Below are 25,618 nucleotides of genomic sequence, written 5' to 3'. Positions count from 1 at the left end.
CATGTCTTTAGCCTCAAGATGTACCTAAATGCAAATAAATGATGCATTAATGATTGTAATCAACAATTTTCAAAAAACTAAGACCATAGAAATAAACAAAAACAAAAAAATAAAGGGTTTATTGACCTTAAAGGTGTGGGCTGAAGATTTAGATACCCTTGTGTAAAATCACATCAAATCCAAGTCAGTTTTCTAACTCTTGTAGGCACACTGCCCTCCCAAAAGGTGGAGCTCTGACTACAATTATTTCTCTGCTTCAACCTGCTGGAGAACCGACCCTGAGTCTGAAGAGTCTGGGGGCTAATACAAATAAACGAGCGGCGTTGCTTCCTTCTTTTGTTTAATACAAAGCAGGGAGGGACAAAGTTTGACAGTGAGGATAGAGAAGAGACATAAGATCTGACTAATACATCTGAGAGATACTTACATTTGAATGCACTTATGTTTGTGTGCTGAGGTAAAATATTAGATCAGTAGCATTATGACATCACAGTGGGAAGTCAGTTTCATTCAGGGAATCCCCACTCATCACTGCGTTGGTCCCCCCCCTCCCCAGGTCACAGTGCAGTGTAGCAGTCACTCTGGGAAATGAGGCTGAAGCTAATGCACCAGTCTAATGATGAGGAAAATCAATAAGAGGAGATCACAGGGAAAAAAAGGAAAAAACACAGAGGATCGTGATTAAACATTCAAGTCATATAGCTTCCAGCCCTTTGAAACCATCCTTACTAATGCAGCCATGGCTGATCTGATCTGAGGCAGGTGAACAGGGGGACTAAAACTGTGTTTTTTTTAAAAAAGACTGCTTTTAAAAGACAATTTGTGTCTTTTCAAATCCAGTTAAACATTTTCTTTATCTACACACCTGAATATCCACAATGCTATTTAGAAAACTGACGCAGAAAGAGTTGATTTATGATGTCGGGCTGTGCCATTAGAAACCATTGTTGTCACCGGCTGGATTCTGCATAGCAGCACAAAGCGCCGCTGGCTCACCTCCATAAACCACTGGTGCTGATGTTGAGGAGGAGGAGGAGGAGGAGAGGGAGGAGGAGAAGGAGGAGGAGGGGGCTCCGCACCAGACTGCCCTGCTCCATCGGGAGATGCATCAAGTTAGTCAGAGAGGCCAATTTCATACCGGCAGTACGACGATGGAGTTTTCAAATTAAAAACCTGTTAATGTCAGAATCTGGAAGGAATCGTGGCGTTTTGTTTCTCGTCAGCTTATTTTACTATTACTAAACTATTGGCTTTATAGTTTCACTGATTCCTTTCTCTTTCATGTAGGCCAGGCTTACAACAGTAGGTGTTTTTCTGTCTCCCCTACTGTTTGCTTGTGGTCCTCACCAGCCTGATATTCACTCCAAACCTGTGTTCAGTCTGATTATCAGCCCAGCCCTGTTACCTAACTTCTGCCCTAGTCTGCTTCTCCTCCACACCTGTTCTGCATCTCCCTTATTAGCCTTTCCCTCATTCCAGTGTTTTCCAGCTTTTCCAGCCTATCAGCCCCTTCCCCCAATTTTGGTGATTTTCCATTAATTTCCTTCACCTGTGTTGCACCTCATCCCCTCATTAGGTTTGTTTGTATTTAACCCTGTGTTGTTCCCTCGCTCTTGGTTGCTCCGTCCATTCAGTTCTCGTCCTCACCCTGTTGTCCTGCATTCCTGTGTCTTTTCCCCGGTCCTCATGTGCTTCCCGTGTTCACCTTGGCTTTATGGTTTGTTCTCTGTTTTTGTTTTACTGTTGTCTGGATTCCTCTTCTTTTGGATTGTTTGGGGTGGTGATCAGCTTTCATTAAAGCTCGCTTTTTGTGTTGAATCTGCTCCTGTGTCTACATTTGGGTCCTGTTTTTGCATGTATGAAAGTTTTACTTTGTTTATATTTCTAGCTTCAAACAGTGTTTTGGGGACTTTATTTTCGTCTGAGAAAAGCAACTAAAAAGTAGTGTCATAAGCAATAAATTGCTCTACACAGACAATAATATTGTAATGAAATATATTACTTTAAAATGAAGGTAACTAGTAATATGTAATATATTGCATTTTGAAAGTAAATTGCATAACACTAGTTATTAGTGTATATTATATAATTATCATTACACTGTAAAAAGTCATTACAGAATTTAGTGGAATCAACTTATCTTTTATAATTAACTTTACTTAAATATACAAGTTTATTTGTTTCAAGTTAATTAAACTTAAAGGTTATAGTTTTTATTTTCAAACTTTTAACTTGAAGTCTCTTGACTTGAAATGATGAGTTGGGTGAATGTAATGCACAGAGTTCAATCAACTCATACGAATAAGTCAAATATTTAAAATTAACAGCATTTTGGCAGACTTCCCAGCATGCATTGTTCTTTTATAGTTATAGAAAACATACATCATAGACAGGACAGTGTTGAATGTAGTTGCATTTAAAATAGTAAGTAAGTAAACATGTATTTGAGCCCTTAAATGATTCTCAAAAGTGTTTTAAAACAGGAAATAATCATATTTTAATCTAAGTAATATTTTTTAATTAGAACGTGTCGTAGCGCTTTTATTTTGTGTTTCCTGACCGGAAGTGCCCTGCTCGTTGCCGGGTAACTTGAGTTGTCCCAAGTTGAGCGGAGCGGCGCTGCTGCGGCTGGAGGACAGACAGAGCGGAGGAGAGCAGGAGAAAGTGGCTCATGTGTGGTCTGCCCTGACAGAGACGCTTCACCTCCGACCTGCTGCCGTTTAAACAAGCACACTGAGGCGTGTCAGGCCACTTTGTCAGTGAACAGACGGACTCAGAGGAGAAGTGTTGGGACTGGATGAAGGCGGCGACAGGAGCTCCTCTGAGTGGTCTGTTCCTCCTCGGATGTCTGAGAGAGGAGGGGAGGTTGTCTGATCCGAGCCCCCTGCGGACATGAGCCGATGTGAAGGAAGGTGATCGAGGAGCAGGAATGATATCTACAGGAATCCTCCATCTCCTCTCTGGTTTTAATCTTTTCTTTTAGAGGGGGTGATCTTTCTGCATCACCTCTCAGATCATCTGAATTTCCCTCCACCCGCCACACCTTCAACGATTAAGTTGTGAAAACTTATTATGGGATGTCGGTGCGTCCTTAAACCATTTTAAAAAAGCAGTTTTTACGAGTTACACTTTTTTTCTGATCTAGTTTGACACGACCGAGACTCGAGCATGGCCATCAACACGGACACCGACTTCCTCAAGTCCAACTTGGGTGAGGGTGGAGGAGGCGCTCCGCCCGCAGACGCCCAGGAGACGGAGAAGCTCCTGGCGCTGACCGCCGAGCCTGGAGGCAACGGGGTGAAGATGACCACCTCCTTGTCCTCCTCCTTCACCGTCAACATGGACAGCGACAAGGGCCCGGAGGCCGACCAGAACGGCCACAGCGTCGCCGTGAGGTCGGGCTCCGCCGGGCAGCTGGCCGCCGCCGCCCCCCTCTCCCCCTCCAAGGTTAGTCTGAGCCGCTCCTCCACCGGGAACGCTGCCGTCCAGGAGACCCCGAAGCCCAAGGATTACCTCATCCTCGTCATCTTGTCCTGCTTCTGCCCCGTCTGGCCCGTCAGCATTGTCGCACTGGTGTACTCCATCATGGTGAGTGTCACTTTATCAAAATTGCTTCAGCAGTGTTTTCTGGGCAGTATGGATGGATGAGTGGGTGAATGATTGTTAATGTGATGGATGACCGTGTCTAAAGCTGACATTAAAGGGGCACTATAGTTTGGGAGAAATAATTCAAACTCAGATTTTTAATATTCACAATATTAATGAGGTAATAATACAAACCCAGAAATATTTATTTCTTTCATAAGTGAATAAACAAGCTGTTCTCAGAGGAAAATCGGGTCCGCCACATATAAACAAAGTAAAACGGTATGAAATTGTGTTGTCCTTTAACATCAGTTTGTTTATTCAGTCATGGAAACAAAGAGAGTTTGTTTATTTAGTTTGTTAAGGCATAATAAATCAGTCAAAGAAGCTCTTTCTACTAAAATGTCCTCCCCAAAAACTACGTAGTGCACCTTTTTTAAGAAAGGAGGAGCAGTCAGTTAAAGAGCCAAAGCTGTGTTTATTTAACATTCATGCAAGTCTGTAATTTCAAACTTCATACATTTAGTAAACAGGAGCATTCATGTGTAATATCTTTGTTGAGCAGCGTGTCAAAATTGGAAAAGTATGTTTGACTTGAAGATAATCTGGTTCAGAGATGACAAATTATATAACTGGCTTGACAAATAAGACAAGCCGCCCCCAAAACAGCCAAAGTCTCCAGTAATTGTTATGATTTTATTATCTTCATGCCACTAGAGCCCGACCGATATATCGGTTTGCCGTTATTTTCTGCCAACATTGCCGATATATTGATACAACATATATTGATATAACACAGATATCTTGTTATGGACAGACAGTATATGTTGCTCGATATAAGACGATATGAAGAGTCATTTTTTTAAGAGATTATAAGGCTGAAAAAAATATCCACGTTTGAAGGATCATTGCTTGAAGTTTCTCAGCTGATATATTGATATCTAACTATTTCTCCTGATCAGCATCAGCCCTAAAAATCAAGTGTCAGTCGAGCTCTACATGCCACTGTATGATTTCAGTGTTTCAGAGGAAGTGGATATCGCTCATAGCTCAGTGAGCAGAAGGTCATACAGCTATTTGTGTTTTTTTTTATATATATCAATCATTTTTAACTAAAATAATAAATAAATATGAAAAACTGCCCGTCATATGTGAACAGAGCCCAGGGGGACATCTTAAAATGACTTAATTTGTCAGGCCAACAGTTCACAATCCAAGAGCAATCGATTTACAGTCAAATAAAACAGATTAATATGAGTGACTTTTATATGAATCATTTCCAAATCCTTCAAATGTTGCGTATTTCCATATTTCATTGAAAGAAAACCGTTCACCTCTTTAACTGCAGCAAGTACAGTGCAGTTGGCTCTGTGGTCCCAGATAAACTCATGAATATCAGGGAAACACACACACACACACACACACACCTCGAGCTCAGTGCACCATCAGCTCTAACGGTGCTGAGGCTTTAAACGATCTCCGTCCTGCTGCTGCTGCCACTCAGCTGCAGGTTGTTCTGGTTCAGAGGCGCTGACACTTGATTAATCCTCTCCCTGAAAGTTTCAGGATGCAGGAAACGCTGATACAAGATGCAGCTGAGACACTGAAGCCACGGATGCTGGATAAGCTGCTACTCTTCATTCAGTGATTGTTTTCTGGAGACACGATCCTCAGTGTACTCCCCACATGGTCCACATTCATACTGCAGCACACGAGTCCGTAGATTTATGTCGAGGGTGCGCTGCGCTAAAATTGAAAGCTCACACTTTGATGTTGTCACCTTCTGAAGTGGCGACAGGTCTGCAGTAAAATGGTGGATTTTATTGAAGGCTGTGAGAGATTGTTACTCTCTATATCCATCAGCCAGAGCGAAATGTAGAGACAACAAATCAAGATATTGCAAGATTTATCTTAGATATAGATGAAGATGTGGCGTGGAGGTCAAGTGTAACCTGATGAGCAGAGACTGGTGTCACTTTTGAGTGTGACAATACTTTATAGCACAGGTGAATACATAAATGATATTTTAATTTTAATAAACTATAAATAATAGAGCTGCCAACTAGTCGATTTTGATGTTGCACCAAAGCTGAAATGACATGAAGGAAAAGTGGCTTAAAAGCTCCATATTTTGTCTTCAAATTACACGTTGCTACAGTAAAACATCCTGCGAGAAGAAGCTCCTACACAAGCTGCAAGAGCCAGATACAACAGCACTGTACTCTGCTGTGTCCTGCCTCCGATCTGACACACCTCCATCAAGGATGATGTGGGAAAAAACAAAAAACATGGATTTATGGGTTTAAAGACCTGCAAATGCAAATGGCTCAATATTTATTTCATTTAGGTGATTACAGACTGTCGGGCCTGCTAATCAATAAGATATTTGTCTTTGTTATATAACATACTGTACACATGCAGTATTCTGAAAAAATCTTATGTAAAGCAAATGTGCGTTAACATGACGTGATACAGCAGGATTTTCTCTAAGGCTGGATGGTCCCCAAATTCTGCACCTTTTAATGTGTAACTGCCTTAATCTTTAGTGAATGGAACAGCAATGGAGGGCTCAGTTTGGTTGCTGCAGTATACTGTACCCTTTTCAGCACTCGTATTCAAGTCTGAAATGAGAAAACTGAACCATTAACACACACAAAGTGACGGGGTTTAAGGCCTGTAGACTACAGGAGTGATGAATGAAATATGACTCAGTGAAGGTTTGTTTACATCCTTGGAGCTGAGACAAAATATTGGAACCAATTCAGGCTGGCCCACCGTTATCGAGCCAGAGGCAGTGTTACATCTGTTGGGAGTTTCTCCAATCTTGAATGCTGTCATCGTGAAATATCTGGTTCATTTGTTTTTAATTGGAGAGCATAAAAAAAATTGAACAAGAAAGCAAAGCTTGCACAAGAGTCGGAAACTGCAAACTATCGTTTGTCAAGTTTTATCAATTAACTTTCGCATCCCAAACCATTCTCTCCTACTTTCTTTAATACCTCCAAACACAATAAAAGCTTTGAGCGGCACATTCAGGTGATAAATCACTTTACTCATTTGGCTCATTCAGATCTGAAACAACCAAAACAAAACCAAGCAAAGTGCAAATAGAGGCAGAGAAGGCAATTCATTGTTAGCACAGATAAATCCGGCTTCTGACTGACCTTTGGTCTAAGTGCCCGGCAGTATCCTACCAGGAGTCGTTTAGTGGCATCAGTAGTAACTCTCTTGTGTACGGATTTTAACTCCTGTGGGCTGATGGCAGCATCGTCTCTATTGGCACGGCCATTTGTGTTTTTCAGCGCACTTTACTTCTGACACTGTACGGCAGCCAACACTCAGATCTACAGAGAAACAAGGCAGAGGCAATGCAGCAAACCCATTAGTTCTGTAATATCACTCCTGTGGGCACTACACACCAAAGGGAATATCAGGCAGTATCCACGAGACAGCCTGTACTTCCCCAAGCCATCATCATGAACCCACTGACATTCACAAGTCAGCCGCCTGCTAATGGCACACAGTGTGTATGTGTGTGTGTGAGAGTGTGTGTGAGAGAGAGAGAGGCTTTGACAGAGGACATAAGAAACAAAAGTGAAGGAGGGAGAAACTGGAGCCGGCCACTAACTCAATAGAAGGCGAGAAGAGTCAATTTAGTTTCTCTGCAGAGGGCAGATTGCAGCAGTTAGCCAACTCTGTGGCAGCGATCAACATCCTCCCTCTTTCCTGGATGTATGGAAAGGGGATACGAGCCTCGCAATGAACATCATTGGCTACAAGGGCAGATGGGTGTGAGGGAGACAGCAAATGGCTATAAAGTAGTTCCTATCACTGGATTAGGAAGGAATTGAATCAGATACCACAGTGATGTCAGATAAGTGCAAGCGAGTCAGAGCAGGAAAACAGAGGTTTTTACAACACGCGCTGTGAGCAAATGAATCAAAAGTAATGCGGTTGATACCACAAGATACGCAGCCCGAGAGTGCCAGCTCGCTGCTAAGTGCTAATATTCCCCCTCGCCCATGTGAAATGGATACCGCTGGAAAGTTGAAGAGAAAAAAACAAACCGCTCAACTGATGTTAAAATCGTATTAATGAGTCAGAGGAAACAGCCCAGACTACAGGAAATTATACATAGAAAAAAAGAGAATCATTAGCCAAGTCTGAGCTTTTTTTTTTGTTTTTTAATTTTATTTTGGATCATTTTAGTTTTTTCAGCCAACAACTGCTGCACACTCACATCAACCCTCCTTTGAGCAGCAGCAGGCAACTCATTTGAGCAGAAAAGCTCCAGTAAATCTACTCTACACTAAAAGGCCCAGCACCAAACAGCAGACAGACAAAGTAATCGACTGGCCAGACAGGGCAGTGGAGCATTAGCAGCTGGTGAGCCAGATATTTACTTGAGGAGATGGTCGAGACCAAAACAGAGCTTACATTTGACAGCACACAAATACAACTCTAAATGAATGATAGTATTGCTCCATGTCTGCCTGAACTATATGAGGTGCCAATAGGTCAGCTATGTATGCAGCTGGTACTGTTAAAATTCAAAAGCCAAACAAAGAGTAAGAAACTGTTATGGCACGAGGAACAAATGACACAAATGACCTGACAACTGAAAGAGGGACAGCAAACCGACTAAATACAGAAGGGACTGATTAACTAGTGTAAAAAACAAGTGACAGAAAACGGGCTGGAAAAAAGACAAAGGCAGGAAGTTAAATAAAACATGTGACACGTGACAAGAGTGAACAGGACACAGACTACAAGCTAACCCCAGAATCCTGACAGTAACCTTAAAGCTCCCATATCATGCTCATTTTCAGGTTCACACTTTTGTCCGGTGTCTACTACAAAAAGTTTACAAGCTTTAATGCTCAAACCACACATTATTTTTCTCATACTGTCAATTGCTGCAGCACCTCTATTCCTCTAACTCCGTCTGTCTCTTTAAGCCCCCTGCATCAGCTCTGCCTGGTCGATCTGAGGGCGGTGACTGTAAAGTTGTGACATCACAACCTTACAGACGTCCTGGCAGCTTGTTTAAAGGCACAGTTACTGAACACATGCTGTGTGCATTTGATACTTTTACTGCATATACTGTATATATCGCACCTTGACATGCTTTATAATCAAAAAACGACAGGAAAACTCACTTTCTACAATATGGTACTTTTAACCAAATCCTCTGAGTTGTCTGCTCCTCCCATCAAAAGGCCCTAAACAATTTACGCTGTCACATAGTCCATGTTATTGTGGTGGCGACAGGCATGAAACATCAAACAACAAGGCAGCTTTCCTTGTTTTAATCCCATAAACAACTAAAATGAACAATAATTAAGTACAATCTGTTGAGGCCTCATTTAGCCTTGTAAGAGTCAGCATCTTTCTATTCTGGCAGATGGTGCCTTGCTAACAACGGGACTGCCAAAAAGTTACATCCATCATCATCCACCACCACTTCCAGCAGCAGGACCACCTAAAAGCCAACTTCCAGCTGGCCGCCGCCACAGATCTCTGACAGATGCTCTGCTGGGGAAGGCTTGTGGCTGGCAAACGCGAAAGATGTGCAGTCAATTATGGGGATTGGAGAGGCAGGGGTTTTTACTGCCCCGACCAGCCTATCCCAGTAATGGGGAGGCCCAAACTGCAGGAGCATTATTGCACGCTCGGCAGATTTGCCTGTGAAATATGGACTCGCAGTGCTGCACTGGATGGATGACTGTGTGTGTGTATGTGAGTGTGCATAGGTAAATGACTTCTTATTAGCAATCTAATACCGCAGTCATAGTGGGAGAGCACTTCATACTGTTGTTGCCGATAAAATGAAGCCTATCAGAGAGAAAGCCAGAGACTGCTGCTCACACTGTAGGAGAAAACATAAAACCAGGGACTGCCGCTCGTATCGCAGTTGAAAACAGATTTATTTGTTATTCGCATAGTTTAACCGGCGCAAGTGATGATATTATCGTTCTGCAGCTGATGAAATAGAATATAGAAAAAGTGTGTGCTGTCATGTTGTGGATTCAAGTGATTGCATTAGAGCACCACCTCAGCTTTTTGAGGCATGGGGGAGGGGTGCTGTATACTGTACGGTTCCTATAAGGAGGAGCTTTGATATTTACATTGAATGGAAATGTAATAGCAGCACAATAAAAAGTATTTACGCGTTGCTACGTGTTCTTGACATTTTCTTTTTAATAGCTTTATTATTACTGTTATTTATAAGTGCCATTTCCACACAGTTTCTAGTGGCAACTTTCCAGATCTCTATGTGAAACAAAGACAGACAGTCTGGTGTGTCAGGTTAAAGGTTGTAAGTGATGTATTTTTTATTAAAATAAGTGTTATATAGCTCTATATTCCAAAGTAATTGCCGTCGAGTGTTTGGTCAGTAATCCATTCTTCTTCTGCCCCCCACTCATGTAGTAAAAAGGAAAATAACTTTTCTGGTATCCCTGCCCACTTAATCCAATCAGAACAGAGAACTCCTAAAAGAGGCGGTCCTGTCTTCTCAGGAAACAAGCGGACAGCAGGATCCTCCTGTTCTGCTACTAGAGGGACTTCTAACTGGACTCTCTTTGTCTGCGCATCACTTTATTATCTAATTTTCTTTTGACCAACACATCATACTACCAAGAGCACCATGCTCTGTTCATCTTGATAGCTGTGCCACGGACTAAATTGTGAAACTCACATTACAGATGTGCTATATGGAATAAGGCATGGCATATGCCATTATGACTTTGGGTTTTTGTAGCGCTAACACCGAGTTAGCATATTTGAACTTTGTGTTTCCAGTTCAACAGCCAACAAAGATATAAATACAATTAAAATTTATGAGCTTCCAGCAGCTGCTAGAATGCATTTTATAGCTTTGAGAATGAGGGCTTTGCCTTCATGGGTCTGACAGATTTGATCATCTGACTACATTGAGTGGTCTGAAATTTTAATGGCGATTCTAGCGTAACAAGACTGAGTCTAAAAGCCTTGTTAGCGGCCCCTAGGGGCCGTGATGCTCCTCACACCCATCCAGACCAAAGTGGTTAAAACCAACAGACTCGGAGACCAACCAAGCAGCATTGTTTTCTCTCTTTATGGGCTTAGAAATGACTACAAGTACTTAATTATAGATCATTTCAACATTTAATTTTGAAAACTGTTTTAAATTAAGCTGTCTATGTTCCAGGCTACAATGGCGAGGCATAAAATGGTAAATATGTTGAAAATGAACCCAAAAACTGAACGTTTTACAGGAAATAAGGGATGTGAATGCAAACAAACAATTTTAATTGGATCAAAATGGCCACTGTGACAGACATAACTATACACTGGCTCCTGGTTGTACAGTGTCCCTCTCCACAAGGCTGCTGCTGGTCCTCCATTATTAATGACAAGAGAGAAAGGGAGCACTTACTGACTTACTAGCCTCCACCTTCCTCTGCTGAACACATGAACCACAAAGAGAGAGAGTAATGTGTGTGTGTGTGTGTGTGTGTGTGTGTGTGTGTGTGTGTGTGTGTGTGTGTGTGTGTACTGGTGGCACAATGAACACTGGACAAGACACTTTGAGGGTAGAATTTCCCATTCAGAAAACAAATATGACCAGGCTTACTCTTGCTGTGAATCAATATAGACATTCATCAGCCAGGAGAGGGGCCTCCCACTAACCACACACACACACACATACACACACACACAAACACACACACACACACACTAAATCTCTTGCTGCCCCTGAGGCTAACATAAAAAAAAAGGCTGGGTATATTAAACAAGAATGCTGACATTGAATTTCTCTCAATCCTTTTTCCCGTTTTTGTGTTGGATGTAGAATATTATAACTTTTTCAAATCCTTTTCATTAACGTTTTCTCTCTTAGTCGGCTGAATAGGCAGTGTTTTCTGAAAGAGGCCTCCATTGATTGAAGGTGCTGATGCTGCTTTTCTCTGTGATGTGAGTCCGGATCAATACAGGCTCCACTGGGACTGTGTTTGGACCATAGCTTCATTGCAGGTCCTGGAAGTGAGAAGCTGAAGTGTGTGTGAGCGAGAGAAGAAAATCTCTTATTTTAGTGTCAGGAGCCCAAAGTGACATGTGCATTGATTAAGCCTTTGTGGTGTAAGTCACATTGAAATTGTACCAAAGCCTACTTTAATTTTCAAAATTTTAATCAGGATTATATTAAATTGCCCCTCCAATTAACTTGTGTTTTCTTATTTAAATGTCTTTTAACTGTCTTGTAGCGTTTTCATGCTTTTGAAGTAATGTGAATGACAACTGGATCGTTTCAGTTTTCCTAAGAGTCGCAACTACCAGCAACACATGACAAAGGGTGGGCCCTTTCATCTATTTAGTCTTTAATGGAGACGTGAAAGTAGAAAGTAATGGTGCCAGTCAGTCATCTTTCCCAGGAGATTATATATGCCTGTTGGCACTGCATACTGTAAATCAGGTTTATAGGGAACCAATCTAAATGTCACTATTGTCATTATCCTGCAATGAATGTTTAATAATGATAAGTTGAAGGGAAAATATAAATATCCAAAGTGTTCATGTTCCCAAAAGAAAAATCAGGATACACACATGAAGGCGAAGGTTACACTTAATATAAATTAAATCTACTGAATCAGACTGGAAAGTAAGTGTACTCAATGCTAATTTAAAAAAAGTCGTTCCCTCCAGTGCATCACCCCAGGTTTGCACCGTCCCCACCCACCTGCACTGACTGCACTGTGGGATCTGACTCCACCAGAGACAGCCTGGAGACAGAGAGGCTCATGGGAGTGGGAGGATGAAGTCACTTGTAGAGATCTCTCTCTCTCTCTCTCTCTCTCTCTCTCTGCCGTGTAATCTTATCTAATACTGAGGCAACCCCAGCTCTGCACCCTCAGTATTGACTGCATGATTGAGACAAGAAGACAAGCAACATATTGTAGTTTAAAATGCATTGTTTAGGATTTTTAAAAAAAAAATATCTCTGAGGTATTTGCTCAGGGAGTCCCTTCCATCTGTTTAAGGAGCAATACCAAATTACCTGAGTTGAGACTGAAAAGATGTGCTTGTATCACGATGAATTAGCAAAACTCATGCATACTTTTCCACTGAAATAATGTCTCACCTTGCCTGCACTCCATGTCACATTTGCTCTAATTACAACTCTCTCCTCATGCCACCTTTGCTATGATTCTTCCCTCAGTGATTCAATTAGACACATTCATTGAGGGTTCATGTAAGAGGTAAATCATTGGATAATGATGTCTTTGTGCAGCTGAAGTGGCTTTAATAGGCCATATTTTGTCCTTGATACATTCATTTCGGGATATGTGGAGTGATTATTCCATCTAATACTACTCTATATGGAGAAACACACCCTACAAAAATAAAGCTGTGTAATTTAATATAGATGAGAGGAACGAGAAGTCCATTTCCTGCTGTGCTGCACACACAGCCTCCAGTTTAAAAAGACACATTCAGCACCACGGACAGCTCCTGAAGTTTTCATCAGGCACAAGAGCGAGCACACGGCCTCACTGCTTTTTCTTTCTCTCTCTCTACAACATGTGACGCTAAGTCAAAAACATAAAACACGACATCGTAATGATGTAATATCAAAACAGGCAGGATTTTTAGAACAGAACAGCAAATTCACTGCATTAAACATCACAACACAAAAAAGTCCATCAGTGTAAGTTTAAGTTGAATCAGTAAGATAGAAAATATAAGCAAGACAATCATGGGAAATGACACTTTTGTGCTTATTACAGCCAAAACTCGAGGCTGGTTTCACACACTGCTAACTTCCAGAGTCTCTAATGTTTGTAGGTATAGAGTCCCACTTCTCCACCACTGTATTCGAAAAAAGCAGATTGACCAAATGCTGTTACTCTGAAGAAGCTACCCAGTCACCTCTAATAGATTCTTGTAGTCCGAACAACCCTGCCACAGCTGGAATGGGTCAGACATTCTCTAAGACAGGGGTTCCCAACCACCGGGTGTTGGGTCCTTCAGCACCGGTCTGTGAAAAACCCACTAGGACATTAGTGGGCAGTTGTAATTGCCATACTGTATATGTACTGCATTGTGTTTACAATTATTATTATTTATTTTCGTGAAAATGCCAACCTTTTTTTTTTACATATCACAAGTTAAATGTTTAAATATGACAATGAATACACTCTACTGGTTGTCACGTGTGGGTTTTTTGCTGGGACTGTAGAAAAAAGGTCCGCAGACAGTGAGGATTATGGAGACACTAAGCACAAAAAAAGCGAAATCCAACCAAAAACATGACGACAGCTTCATAAAATTTGGTTTCAAGGCAACGAGGGATGCAATTGCTCCGAATCCCTTGTGTGTGGTGTGTGGGGAAAAGTTAGCTAATGAGGCTTTAAAACACAAAAGGCTTGAGTGTGGGACCAGGTTATGATGCAACAAGACGGCAAAAGATCATGGAAACAGCTCTGTCTAGTGGACAAAGATAACTGATGCTTGATGCTCTTAAAAATATCTAGATGAAGTTGTTAAATGTAATATAGTAGCCTCACAGTAATTGTGGGCAATAGGTCAAACTTCTTGCAGCCTAATAACTGTGAGATCATTTCTTATTGTTTGTGATTTGGACACTCAAAACACTTAAATTCGATCACGACAGGTTGAAACGATGGGCGAAACCACACACACTTGGCTTTGTGGATGTGAAGTTGACAATCCGCTGAGCCTTCTGTTTTTTGTTTCCATAGTATTGCGTTACATCCTTGGCTTCAGGCGTAACTGAATATTTGGTTTGGGTGTTTTCCAGAATCCTGAGGTGTACTGACATTCATGAAATACACAATGAGTTGTTTCTTTTCTTTTTATCGATATCCACAAATCTCGAGACAGATTTGTTGGTGGGATAAATATTCTATCCTTTAATAAGTTGGGGATGCACGTGGCCTTATTTCATGAGCTTTGTAACGTGCTCTCCCTTCCCCTTCTCTCTTTGCCCTTGGTTTAACACAGAGTATGAGTGGCACTTTTCTAACACTGTTTTCTCCCGGAGTCTGACCTCTGAACAGACCCAGTTGATCAGGGCGTGGACCCAAAAGGTAGTTAAAGCCCCCCCCCCACTGGGTTCCTGACCCAGGCTGACACACACCAGCTGGTATTGTGTGCAGAGTCCAAGTAGCTCGAGATTAAAAATCTAGTGAGCGGAGAATGTCTTTCCTGGATAGTTTGACCTCCTGAGAGCGTTGTGTATTATCCTATTAAAAAAAACCTGATAGAGGGTGACACTGCTGGTACAAAGGGCCGGTCAGACATTCAAATATTCATTATAAAGAGGGCGCAGTGAGACATAATCAACACCATCACACCACCTCCAGACTGCGATGTTTTGACTCTGCGTGATGGATACATCGAGTCACACAACCAGAGCGAGACAGCAGGAAGTGAAATTCAGCAGAGTAGGCAGTGTTTTTCCAACTCTCCAGTGTCCGATGTTGTTGTTGTTTCTCTCCTCGGTACGACCTGTGACTCTTGTTTACTGCGGAAAGAAACTCAACTCTGTGTGGTCATTAGCACACTCTGACCTAGTGTGTTTGTGTTCGGACACAGAACAGGTTATGCATTCTTAATATTATATTGTTACGGGGTTTTATACCACAAATGCTTCACTCAGTTAACTAATTGTAGACTTTGTGACGCTCTGCCCGCTTCATTTTTGCCGATTTCAATCTCTAACTTGACCTTATTTACTTTGCTGTCATGTCTGTTACATCGCATTACATATGCACACACCTCTTGTCCTAAAGGTCCCATTTTATGCTCATTTTCAGGCTCACAGTTTTATTTAGGGTGTTTTGGGGGCGTGGCTGAGGGCAACAACTTCATACATGTGACATCACGTGCTGACGGTTTGAAGGTTTCACAGTATTTATTAAACACCTACACCTGTTTGATAATCAGAAAGCACCTTTAAAAAATAGAAAGAAATTTGCATTTTTGGTGATTTAGCACCCTCCACAGTTTCTGAGTGCAACGCCACTGTGGTAAATAAAACTTAATATGTCACAACAATGTTATGTGTTGAAAACTTGTATGTTGAAGTAAACATGTATGTAACGCTGTGATCCTACCCTCTCACTGAAGTTACATAGTGCAGAAACAAGTGATGGGGGGGTGGAGTGGCTGAGACAGAGACACTACTCACCCCATTACAAGACACTGAACCATCAACATGATTTAGAAGCTGCTATTTTAAGGTTAAAAAAAAGTTACATAATGTTGCTTTAATGAGTGAAAATAAACTAGGGATCACACTTCTCTTTGCCTGATTCACCCTTTCAGTCTATTTAAAACCATAAATCTGTCTTTCATTCGTCTCAATTCTTATTTTATTCTTACTTTTCACTGGTTTTAATTCACATGACTTATTAACTTTTACTGGTCGGTTGCCAGTCTTGATTTTAATCCTAAATCTATTTTAGTTTCCTAATGATTTTTAATTCACATGTATTATTAACGTGTTTCATTTAATTGTGTTTACTTATGTCTAATGTTTTATCTTTACACTATCCACATGCTTTGTGTGGCTGCAGTATCCATGGTAGCTCACCCTGTTGTGCTTCCACCTGAATGAAGGAAATGTGCTGTAAAGATTTACATTTCCTGAAACAGCCGAGCACTGTAGTAGGATCTAATGGGTGGGGATGATTTTCCGCCACGGATGAATCCATCTTTGGTGAGTGTTTATGGCAGCTTGATGGGTTTGAGCCAAAATAAATGACAGCGCCTGTGTTTATCTTAATGAAAGAACATGTCACCCAGCGCACCCAGAGGGAAAAGTTAAACAGCTACTACCTGTAAGAAGAAAGAATTCAATGTTGGGTTTGGTCTTTAATGACAATAAGAAAAAAGCTGCTGAATATCCGCAACAATTTTGCATTGGGAAGTTCACTCTTTCATACTCTTCAGTAAAGTAGAAATCCATTAAGTTACATATAAAAAAGAAGTAAAGAGTTGAAATATTTAAAAGCAAATGAATTGTTAAATAATATCTTTTGAAAAGAAGAAAAATCAGCATTTAATAAATCGAACCTTTGTTTTACGACAAAATCAATGACGAGATGTCAAGAATCAAACTGCGTGTGTGTGTGTTGGCTTCTCTGCTCTTGTGTATGTGCCGTATACAGCGGTGTGTGTGCTGAACAGTATCACAAATTCTAAGCAGCCTTAATAAATGCAAACCAAGGTTAATAAGACGATAGTAACATCAGCCGTTTGAGATTTGTTGTTTTGGGTCTCTCATATATAAAAGCACTGCGCGAGGATTGAGGATCCATCCGTCATGGCTCACACACATACACATAAATCCTCCTGTCTCCATATCTGCAGCTTACATAAAGCAATATACATACAGCATTAAGTTGATCTACGACCCCTTCACAGTGCTGCGCTGACATACTCCATCCAGTTAGCTCTGCAAGTCACATTCTTCCATCAACCCCAATACGCCTATCTGAAATAGACAATTTCACAGTTCACGGCTGGGAATAAATTATTGTTGGTATTTTCCCTTAGAGGAGTCAACAATACTGTACCGTATGTGTGTCACCTCCCTTTAAAATAACTCGGCTGTCGATTTACAGAAAACCTCCTGATAAATATTTTAACTCTCTGAGAGCTGCTACATGCGCCGTGGAGGGAGCGGTCTCTGGGAACCAAACTCAGTATCCCTTTAATTTGTGGTGTTCATTTTATGCTGTGCTGATAGTGTCGATATGATTCATGGACATATGAAGGTTTTCTTTGTTGCCGGAGGCTTATATTGATAAACTGAAGCTCACCGGGGAGTTGTCTTTATTAAAAGTCACTGGCTATGTGAAATATGAGTGTCATAACCAGGAGTGGGTAGTAATGGACCACGTGTAATTGGATTAACACGATCACTTCACAGAAAATAAATTACTACGATCAGCCCAGGTTACATTTGCAAAAATGTGTATTTAGATGCCAAGTCAAAGATGACGTTGAACATGTTTTAAATGTACAGTATCAATGTTTGATTTTGAGATAATCCAGAAGTAGTCAGATTTGATTACATTTCTTTGTAATCCAGTTGGTAAGTGATTACAAAACTTAATTTGTATTCAGTTACTGGCTGCATTTGAAAATTATCTGAACAACTCTGGTCATAAATGTCGACAGACTCAACTCACGGTAAAAAATATAGAAATGGTGCAGCTAAAGGAGTATGGTGGTTCTGTTTGGGAGCCTTATTTGCACTTTTACTTTTATCATGGGCATATCTAATGGTTTACATCATATATAGGTACGTATATGTGCTCCATTTCTTTCAGTATTTTACAATCTGATCATTTTGTAGACTTAGGCTGAAGGATTTTAAGCAGATATTCATCCTGAGCCATGAGTTTGTCTGGAATTTTGCCCGGGTTTAATATGACAAAAGAGCAATCAATTCCAATTTTAAACATTTTCATTATGGTAAATGTATTGTACCGTACACTTCACCCCTTCACACACACACACACACACACACACACACACTGAAAGCAACGGAGCTACCGTGCATGGCCAAAGGGGGTTGGGACAGGAGGAGCCAGGGATCGAACCACTAACCCGGTGATGCTCCGTGGCAGTACTTTTAGTTTTATTGCTTTAGTTTGGTTTGACGTCTCTTGTTGTCACAGGAACCACATTGACAAGTCAGCATTTATAAAAATGTTATAAGGAAGTGTTTGAGGCAAGTCAAGTGTGTTTAACCTGCAGTCTGTGTGTGTGCTGAACGTTTTTAGAAGTGACATCAATATGAGTCTCTCTGAATTTCTCATGCTCAATCCTTTTGGCTTTTATTGATGTGAGCAGTTTGTTATTTGTTTGTTTGTATTTAAAATCATCCTCTCCCTCTTTGGGGATTATTGATATTATTGTCTCGCTCCATGATTGGGTTGCTTGTGGTTGAAGCACCTGAGGAGCACTGGTGTTATTTCAGACTTGAAGGTTTTGTATCATTTGGCCATGAAACTGTCAGACTCAGGTCAGCTTAGTTAGGGTGGCTGTATATGATCTTACAGTAGGCCTCAAATAATTGTTGACTATCTCCTAGTTTCTAACACATTTAATTATTTCTTGGTTTTTTTCTTAATCCTCTCTCTCCACCAGTTTTCCTAATCTCCATAATAGAGAAATGTCTTCATCACAAGTCCTTCATCCACACATTTGTGGATCGTTTTGAATACAGTGCCGACTTGCTCAGTTTTTCATTTTTGACTATAATTCAAACAAATATCTTTTTTTTTTTCTAGGGGGTGAAGGCAATAAGTTAACGCTAACCCTTTCTTTATATAATCTTTGCATAACCTACCATTGAGTGTGCTGGTATCCTTTATTAAGCAATGAAAAAGTCTAACCTGGAGTATTCTGTGTGGAGTAATGAGTAAATAGCTGTTCTGTGAAGTGGAGGTATTATCGTGGGTGTTTCCTCTTAACCAAATTATTAGAGTCAAGTCCCCCAAATATTAAGATGGTTCAATAAATGATCTTACATGACCTGATGCAATATATACATCCATTAAAATACCTTCTTTATGATCTATCAACCCTTAAACTAGAATATGACCTTCCTTATCTTTAATCTAGCTGTTGTCTGATTTGGTCTGATTGGTGAGAGTAATAAGTGAGTCAGAGAGATATGATTCCTGCCAAAACAACGCTACTTCTGTCATTAGACTATGTACCACATTCACAGTGAGCGTTATTAACCTGTATTCCTGTGCAGCAGTGCATTTACCCCGGGTCTTGTATGCTTTGACTGCCCATTGCAACTGAAAATCATTACCCCACTGTAGCATGGTTGGATTCACAATTATGTAAGCGGATGCTTTCCTTAAAGGTGCACTATGTAACTTTTTAGTCCTTTATTCTTGAACTGTAAGACTTCATCCCACCATAACTCAGATACAAGCCATGTTTACAAACACAGATGTAAACATATGGCTTTAAAGTACATCAAATCTACAATCTGATTTAGGCCTGTAAAGAAAAGTTGCATAGTGCACCTTTAATATTATCATTCAGATGTTCCTCCTGCTGACACCCTGTGCTATTTGTGTGTCTCCAGTCCAGAAACAGTCTCCAGGTCGGGGACATCGACGGGGCCAGGAGGCTCGGTCGACTGGCTCGCCTGCTCAGCATCGTCTCCATCGTCCTGGGCGTCGTCGTCATCGTCGTCTACGTCTCAGTTTCAGGTACAGGAACAAAGCCAGACCGGACACATTTCAAAATACAATGATGTAAAATAATAGTTTTTCCGATACATGTTGACTAACCACAGCCTGTTTTACTTTTTGTAGTAATGACTCACATTTGAATATTTGGTGAAGCCTCCAGTGTACTGTGCTTAAAATGAATTATGTTTACAGTATAGTAAGGGGAGAAACGTTTGAAAGTGATGTACGGTGCGTGTGTCCACTCACAAACACACACAGGGCTTTAACAACAAGTGTTCAACAACAAAGACTGCATTACGATTACAGGGTGATATATGACACCACCACACAAGCATGAGATGTGTGTTTTTCTATGTCCAAACTCAGCACATTTCCAAGCCGTGTGTGTGTGTGTGTGTGTGTGTGTGTGTGTGCGCAGATTGATTTAGCACTGCAGCGAGTGTAGCAGGCTGACTGTGCAGCGAGGGCGGCTACCGCTCACAGCCTTCGACACTTTGAGCTTCAGCAGCCAAAAATAATGAAGCCGTCTTCGTGCCGGACCTGACGCTCTCTCTCCTCTTCTCTCTTTTGCAGCGAGCAAATGACACGAAGGAGCCGAGGGAGGAACGTGACCCGTGAACGGATGAAACAAGGGGGGAAGAAAAAAGCCTGTTCCAAAATAAATAACGAATAATACGATTCTTAAGTTTATGCTGTATGGTAATAACGTCGTGACCACCCTCAGAATGCAAAAAAAAAAAAATAGGTAACTCGTGAGAGTAGGCACTGCAGCGAGTAAACAAATGAAAAAATCCTTCAGAGATGCATGCATTAGAATCCAGTAACATTTGCTTGACAAAAAAAAAAACCTGATGTAGAATTGTTCAGGTGAAAACAGAGGAGAAAGTAAATGCAGATCTGTATGTGGTCAGGAGGACTCATAAATGTCTCCTTTTGGAATAATGGACTTCTTAAAATGAAGAGGAGGATCTACGTGCGAGGACAACAGACGTCTGCGATGGGGCTCCTTTGGGAAAAAGAAGAACAGCCTCTGGGTTTGGACTTCAAACAGCTGCATATAATCCTCATATATTCCTTACTGAACCTCTTGCATTCAAAGCATATACAGCTACAAATATATTTGAAATATGGATATATGAATATAAATATATATAGATGTACATTTTCTAAAAACGTTTGTATGCCAAGTGGTGCTGGGTTTGTTAAGACTGTCACAATGGCTGCTCCGTCAGCGTTACTAGTGGAAACTCAAGGGTTTGTGAAAAAGGGGGCAGGGAACACATTTTTAATTTTTGTTATTTATTATTATTTTTTCAAACTAAACGAAAAAAAATCGAGACCAACTGCATGCCTGAATGTAGATAACCAAACTTCTGCCTTCGTTTTTGACTGTTATTAGTTGTCTCTTTTCTTATCGAGGAGTCGGGGAGGCGAACAGGTTTGCACATGCGGGAGTGATTTGTGTACATTACGTGAGCCCAGCCACTGTAGAGCGTGGCCTTTATCGTCTTCAAAATCTCTTTGCCGTGCTCTGGCAGAGGCTGAAACGCATGCCAAACCTCCTACCATCTTTAAATTCCTAGATTTCCTTTCACAAGTCCTGGTTTAGTGGCTATCTCCCTTCATTTATATCATTTTCAATATTACCTTGTACTACCTTTCTACACCATAGCTCCCCATTCTTACATTGTTATACATGGACTGTTAGATGCCATTGTTTCACTGAATGTTTTTGTCCGCTCCTTGTACTGGTATGAAATGTATTTATATGGGAAAATATATATGCAATATGTACGCATGCTATGGGCCAAACGGGCTCACACACATTTATTTTTTTTGTAAATGAACAGGCCGGTGAGTTTGCGTTTGACTGAGTAACAACAGATAGCATTTAAACGATCTTTCTTTCAAATCCAAGCACGACAGATTGATGACACAGGACTGTTGTATTGACACATTACAGGCTACAAGCACAGGTGACGTCACTGTTAAGACCATGTAGCGTTGTTTGAATCCACAGCTTTTCTTTGGGTGCTTTTTTTTGTCTTGTGCAAATCAGGAATCATTTGGACTAAGTTCCCTTTTTTTTTTTGCGTTCCAGTGGTTGTTTGTTAAAGGGCTCATACAAGAGGAGAAACACCAGCTAATTACGACTGATAAAGGATGAAATTTATCAAACTATGCAGCTAAAGTGATTCTTCCAAGTCCTAAAACTGAACATCACTGCAATCATGTGAAATGTTAACACTGTATAGCACAATGTTCTGTGCAAAAAGGGGTTTTTATCAATTCCTTTCCGATTCATTGTTATACATAAAAAAAAAAAATCACATTCTTTATCCAAACATCTGAAAGCAGCAAAATCCAAAGAGTACAAAACAAATGTTCCATCTTCTGAAACTGGTGTTTAAGAGCCAACTGTTTCGCCTGTAAGCTCTGCTCTGTCAGTAAAACAGTTCAAACCTTCATTTCATTCCTGTATATTACTGTTTTCCTTTTCCAGTATACTGTATGTGCCAGTTTCACAGTCATCTGTGTGGTGTACATTTTGCATGTCTGGAATAAATGTTACCATGCATGGTCCAAGTTTTGCCTTTTGATGTTGCTGTTTATGAGTTTGTTAGTTTGTGCGCTGACAGTCTCAAACAGGCAGAAATGATTTAAAGGATAAGTTCATCCAAAAGTGAAAATTCAGCCATTATCTACTCACCCCCACGCAGATGGAAAGTCGGGTGAAGTTTTTGTATAATCCACAACTTCGACACGTTGTTGAAGCCTTCCACCCATTTCAAAACAAGGGGCCTAAATATCCGCTTTAAAAATCGATTTGGTTTCCTGGGGTTCCTGGAAAGGACACTAACATGCAACACCCACAATGAGCCAAATATCATAGTAATCCAATTGATAGCTGTCATATTTCATTGGAAGCTTAAAATGGTGCTAGAGATGTCAAGGAAAGTCAGCTTATAATCGTTGGTATAGTTGTTGAAAGTTGTTGCTATATTTCAGTCTGGACCAACTATATTCATTTGGCGGCCATTTTCCTTCTGACATCACACAAAAATGTAAAGCTCAAATATCGTACCGCTGTGTTCTGGGGTGTAAGTCATATAAACAGGCAATCTGACAAACTGTTATCATATCACTGCTTCCAGATTGATTTGTAACTATAAGGACAATGGATTAACCCGGAGGGACATCTTTCGAGGTAAAACTAGTTTGTTTACCAATTAGCTTCCAATAGGAAACAGCTAATGTTAGCATTCAAACCAATCTAGCTAACGTTACTGTTTAATATGATATGGTTTTGATGAGGTACAATTAGGAGAGGCCTAAATTAATTCACAAGTACCAACACACATCTTGGAGACCTTTGTCTAAACCTGGAGGTGAAGCACGCAGGATGTAATCAAATGGTAATGTTAGCTAAGAAGTTATCAAATATGTTGTTTTACTTTGAAATTTGGCCAAATGTGCCACCACACTTTCACCATCCACTATCTTTTCACCTACTGATCAATTGGGATGCTGTGAAATGACAACAATTTGTCAGATTACCTACATTTATATGACTTGTAACGTGGTACACAGCAGCATTACATTACCCAACATTCGAGCTGCCTATACCTGTGCATGACATCTGAGGAAAATGACCTCCGTGTAAAAAGTGATAGTGAGAGTACTTCTTGAACAGGCAACAGGTTTTGTAAACAACTTATGGAGAATGTCACATGCAAAATGGTGGTGGGCCAAAAAAAAAAAAGATCAAAATAATGTAAGTAAGCCCAGTGCCTTTCACGTCCCTCAGCATAAGAGCTACACCTGTAAAATGTCTCCACATTTATGAGTGTACTATTTAAGCGTAATGAGTGAATCACAGATTGATTTTACTCTCTGTTAAGGCTGCAGTCTGCAGTGCTGTTGTATTGGATTACACTATACTGTACAGCTGTTGCTTTTATTACATCTGAACCATCTGCGTACAGCAGGTCCTGAGACACAGAACACCATTCATCATGGCCGCCACTACTATGGGTTACAGATGGCCTAGGGGGAAAAAACAGGGGGGAAATGAAGAATTCATGACAGATTTTGGCACTTTTAAAGCCAGCTCCCCCCACCTACACACACTGCAGAGTAGTGGTCTGATGCAACACTTACACCACCACAATCCTTTAAGATAAAAAAAAGCCCCCCCAAAAAAACAGCATCCTTTCTTCTTTGCAGTGCTTTTTCTGGCTGCCAATTTGCCAAGAAATGCTGTCTGTTTTGCTTAAAAAGCCAGAATACTTCAGACTCAGAGAGCCTTTTAACTCATCAATAATCACCTCCAGAGAACAGTGATAGGAGGCCATCAGACGAGTGAAGCATCACAAAGCAGCATTACCAAACTCTGCTTAAAATAGCCATCTGATTTCTTCACAGAAACAGAGGACCAGGCGTTTTTCTTACATTTCAGCTGCTGTGAATAAACAGACTTTGTGCTTGTCAGGAGTCACTGTAGCGCGACCCCTCTAAGTGAGAGGATCTGGTGCTTAGTTCTGCCTGGGTGGCGCTCAGTTTGAGTGGCTGAAATATTCAAGAGTTCAACGCATCAGCACCTCTGCAGTCTAGTGCACAGCGTGTACTCATGTCCGCACCAAATTTAGACTTCAACCCAGGGTTTCCCTACTAAAGGAAGTGAGATATTTCAAGAAAAGACAACAAATAAAAATAGAGAACAGGCGATTCCTTTAAAAAAAAAAAAACTTCCAGATAAGTTTACAGACAGTTTACAGAGACTGCAGCCTGCTAGGTTTTCTATGCTGTTTTTGTGAGGAAGGCATCAAACAGAGGGAATGAGGACAAGAAACCAAATTTATCCCCTTCAGTCCCTTGAAGTGCACTTATTATATTTGGATTCCAGTCGAGTAACAGCCTGACGCGGTGAGACAAAAACACATTGATGTTTCTCACACGGCCGCCTTGCTTTCACAGTCCCACACCCCCGCCAACAAAGCGAGACTTTAATCTAACGGGTCAAACCCAGTCTGCAATCATTCCCATCTCATGAACGCTTTAGTTCCCACCTTCAAATGCACGTGTCGCTTTGTGTTCCAGGTGGACGGAAATGAAACAGAGGTTGATGGGCTCTGGCTGGTACACTATACTAAGTGCAGAATGGTTAACTCCTTCAATAGCCCATTATCAAAGCAGTGTTTCCATTTATTTTCTATAGAGACCTACAAGTACAGCACTGCTTTTGATTTCACCACTTTCATCAAAAATCCTTATTTCCAACCCCCCTCGTCAGAATAAATCTTGGCAATGTACGTTTTTGCAAACCAGGATATGTTGCAACTTTACATTTCTTTAGGTTCGATCTTCAATTTTATCTTGTGGCAACCCTATGCTCATGCTCGGGTTAGGTTTAAGGCTTGGAAAAGATCATGTTTTCACTTAAAATACCCGTTTTGGTTGCTACAGACGGGCTCATAAAAAACATCTGGTTTTGTTGCCACGAACACGTCTTAAACCCGAGTACCATGTCATGACTGCCATTAAAGGATCCCATCAACAGTCTGCCAGTTAGTAGAACTGATGGAGCCTCTTGTGTAAGTGACCAAAGAAACACAAGTGAGATCTAAACACTCACTTGGCAGCTGATTTCATACACCGATCAGCCACAACATTGAGAGAAGCGAATAACATTGATGATCTTGTTACAATGCGATGCTCTGCTGGTAATCCTCGGGTCCTGGCGTTCATGTGGATGCCACTTGAACTCTGTTGTGGACCATTACATCCACATGAATATC

At 40.9% G+C, this 25,618-nt stretch overlaps 1 protein-coding gene across 1 annotated transcript; it reads left to right on the top strand.

Annotated features, from left to right (window-relative positions):
* The first annotated feature begins 2,594 nt into the window (after positions 1-2,594).
* On the top strand, positions 2,595-22,406 carry trarg1a (trafficking regulator of GLUT4 (SLC2A4) 1a). Its single transcript, XM_084351815.1, has 3 exons — positions 2,595-3,588; positions 19,712-19,838; positions 20,394-22,406. The coding sequence occupies exons 1-3, from the start codon at positions 3,169-3,171 to the stop codon at positions 20,402-20,404; spliced, it is 558 nt and encodes a 185-aa protein (XP_084207941.1). The 5' UTR covers positions 2,595-3,168; the 3' UTR covers positions 20,405-22,406.
* The last annotated feature ends 3,212 nt before the right edge of the window (positions 22,407-25,618 follow it).

This window comes from Pagrus pagrus (assembly GCF_965226575.1).
Source record: "Pagrus pagrus genome assembly, chromosome: 4".
Taxonomy (NCBI): Eukaryota; Metazoa; Chordata; class Actinopteri; order Spariformes; family Sparidae; genus Pagrus; species Pagrus pagrus.
Note: the sequence above shows the minus strand (reverse complement) of the source record. Positions and strands in the feature narration are given on the sequence as shown.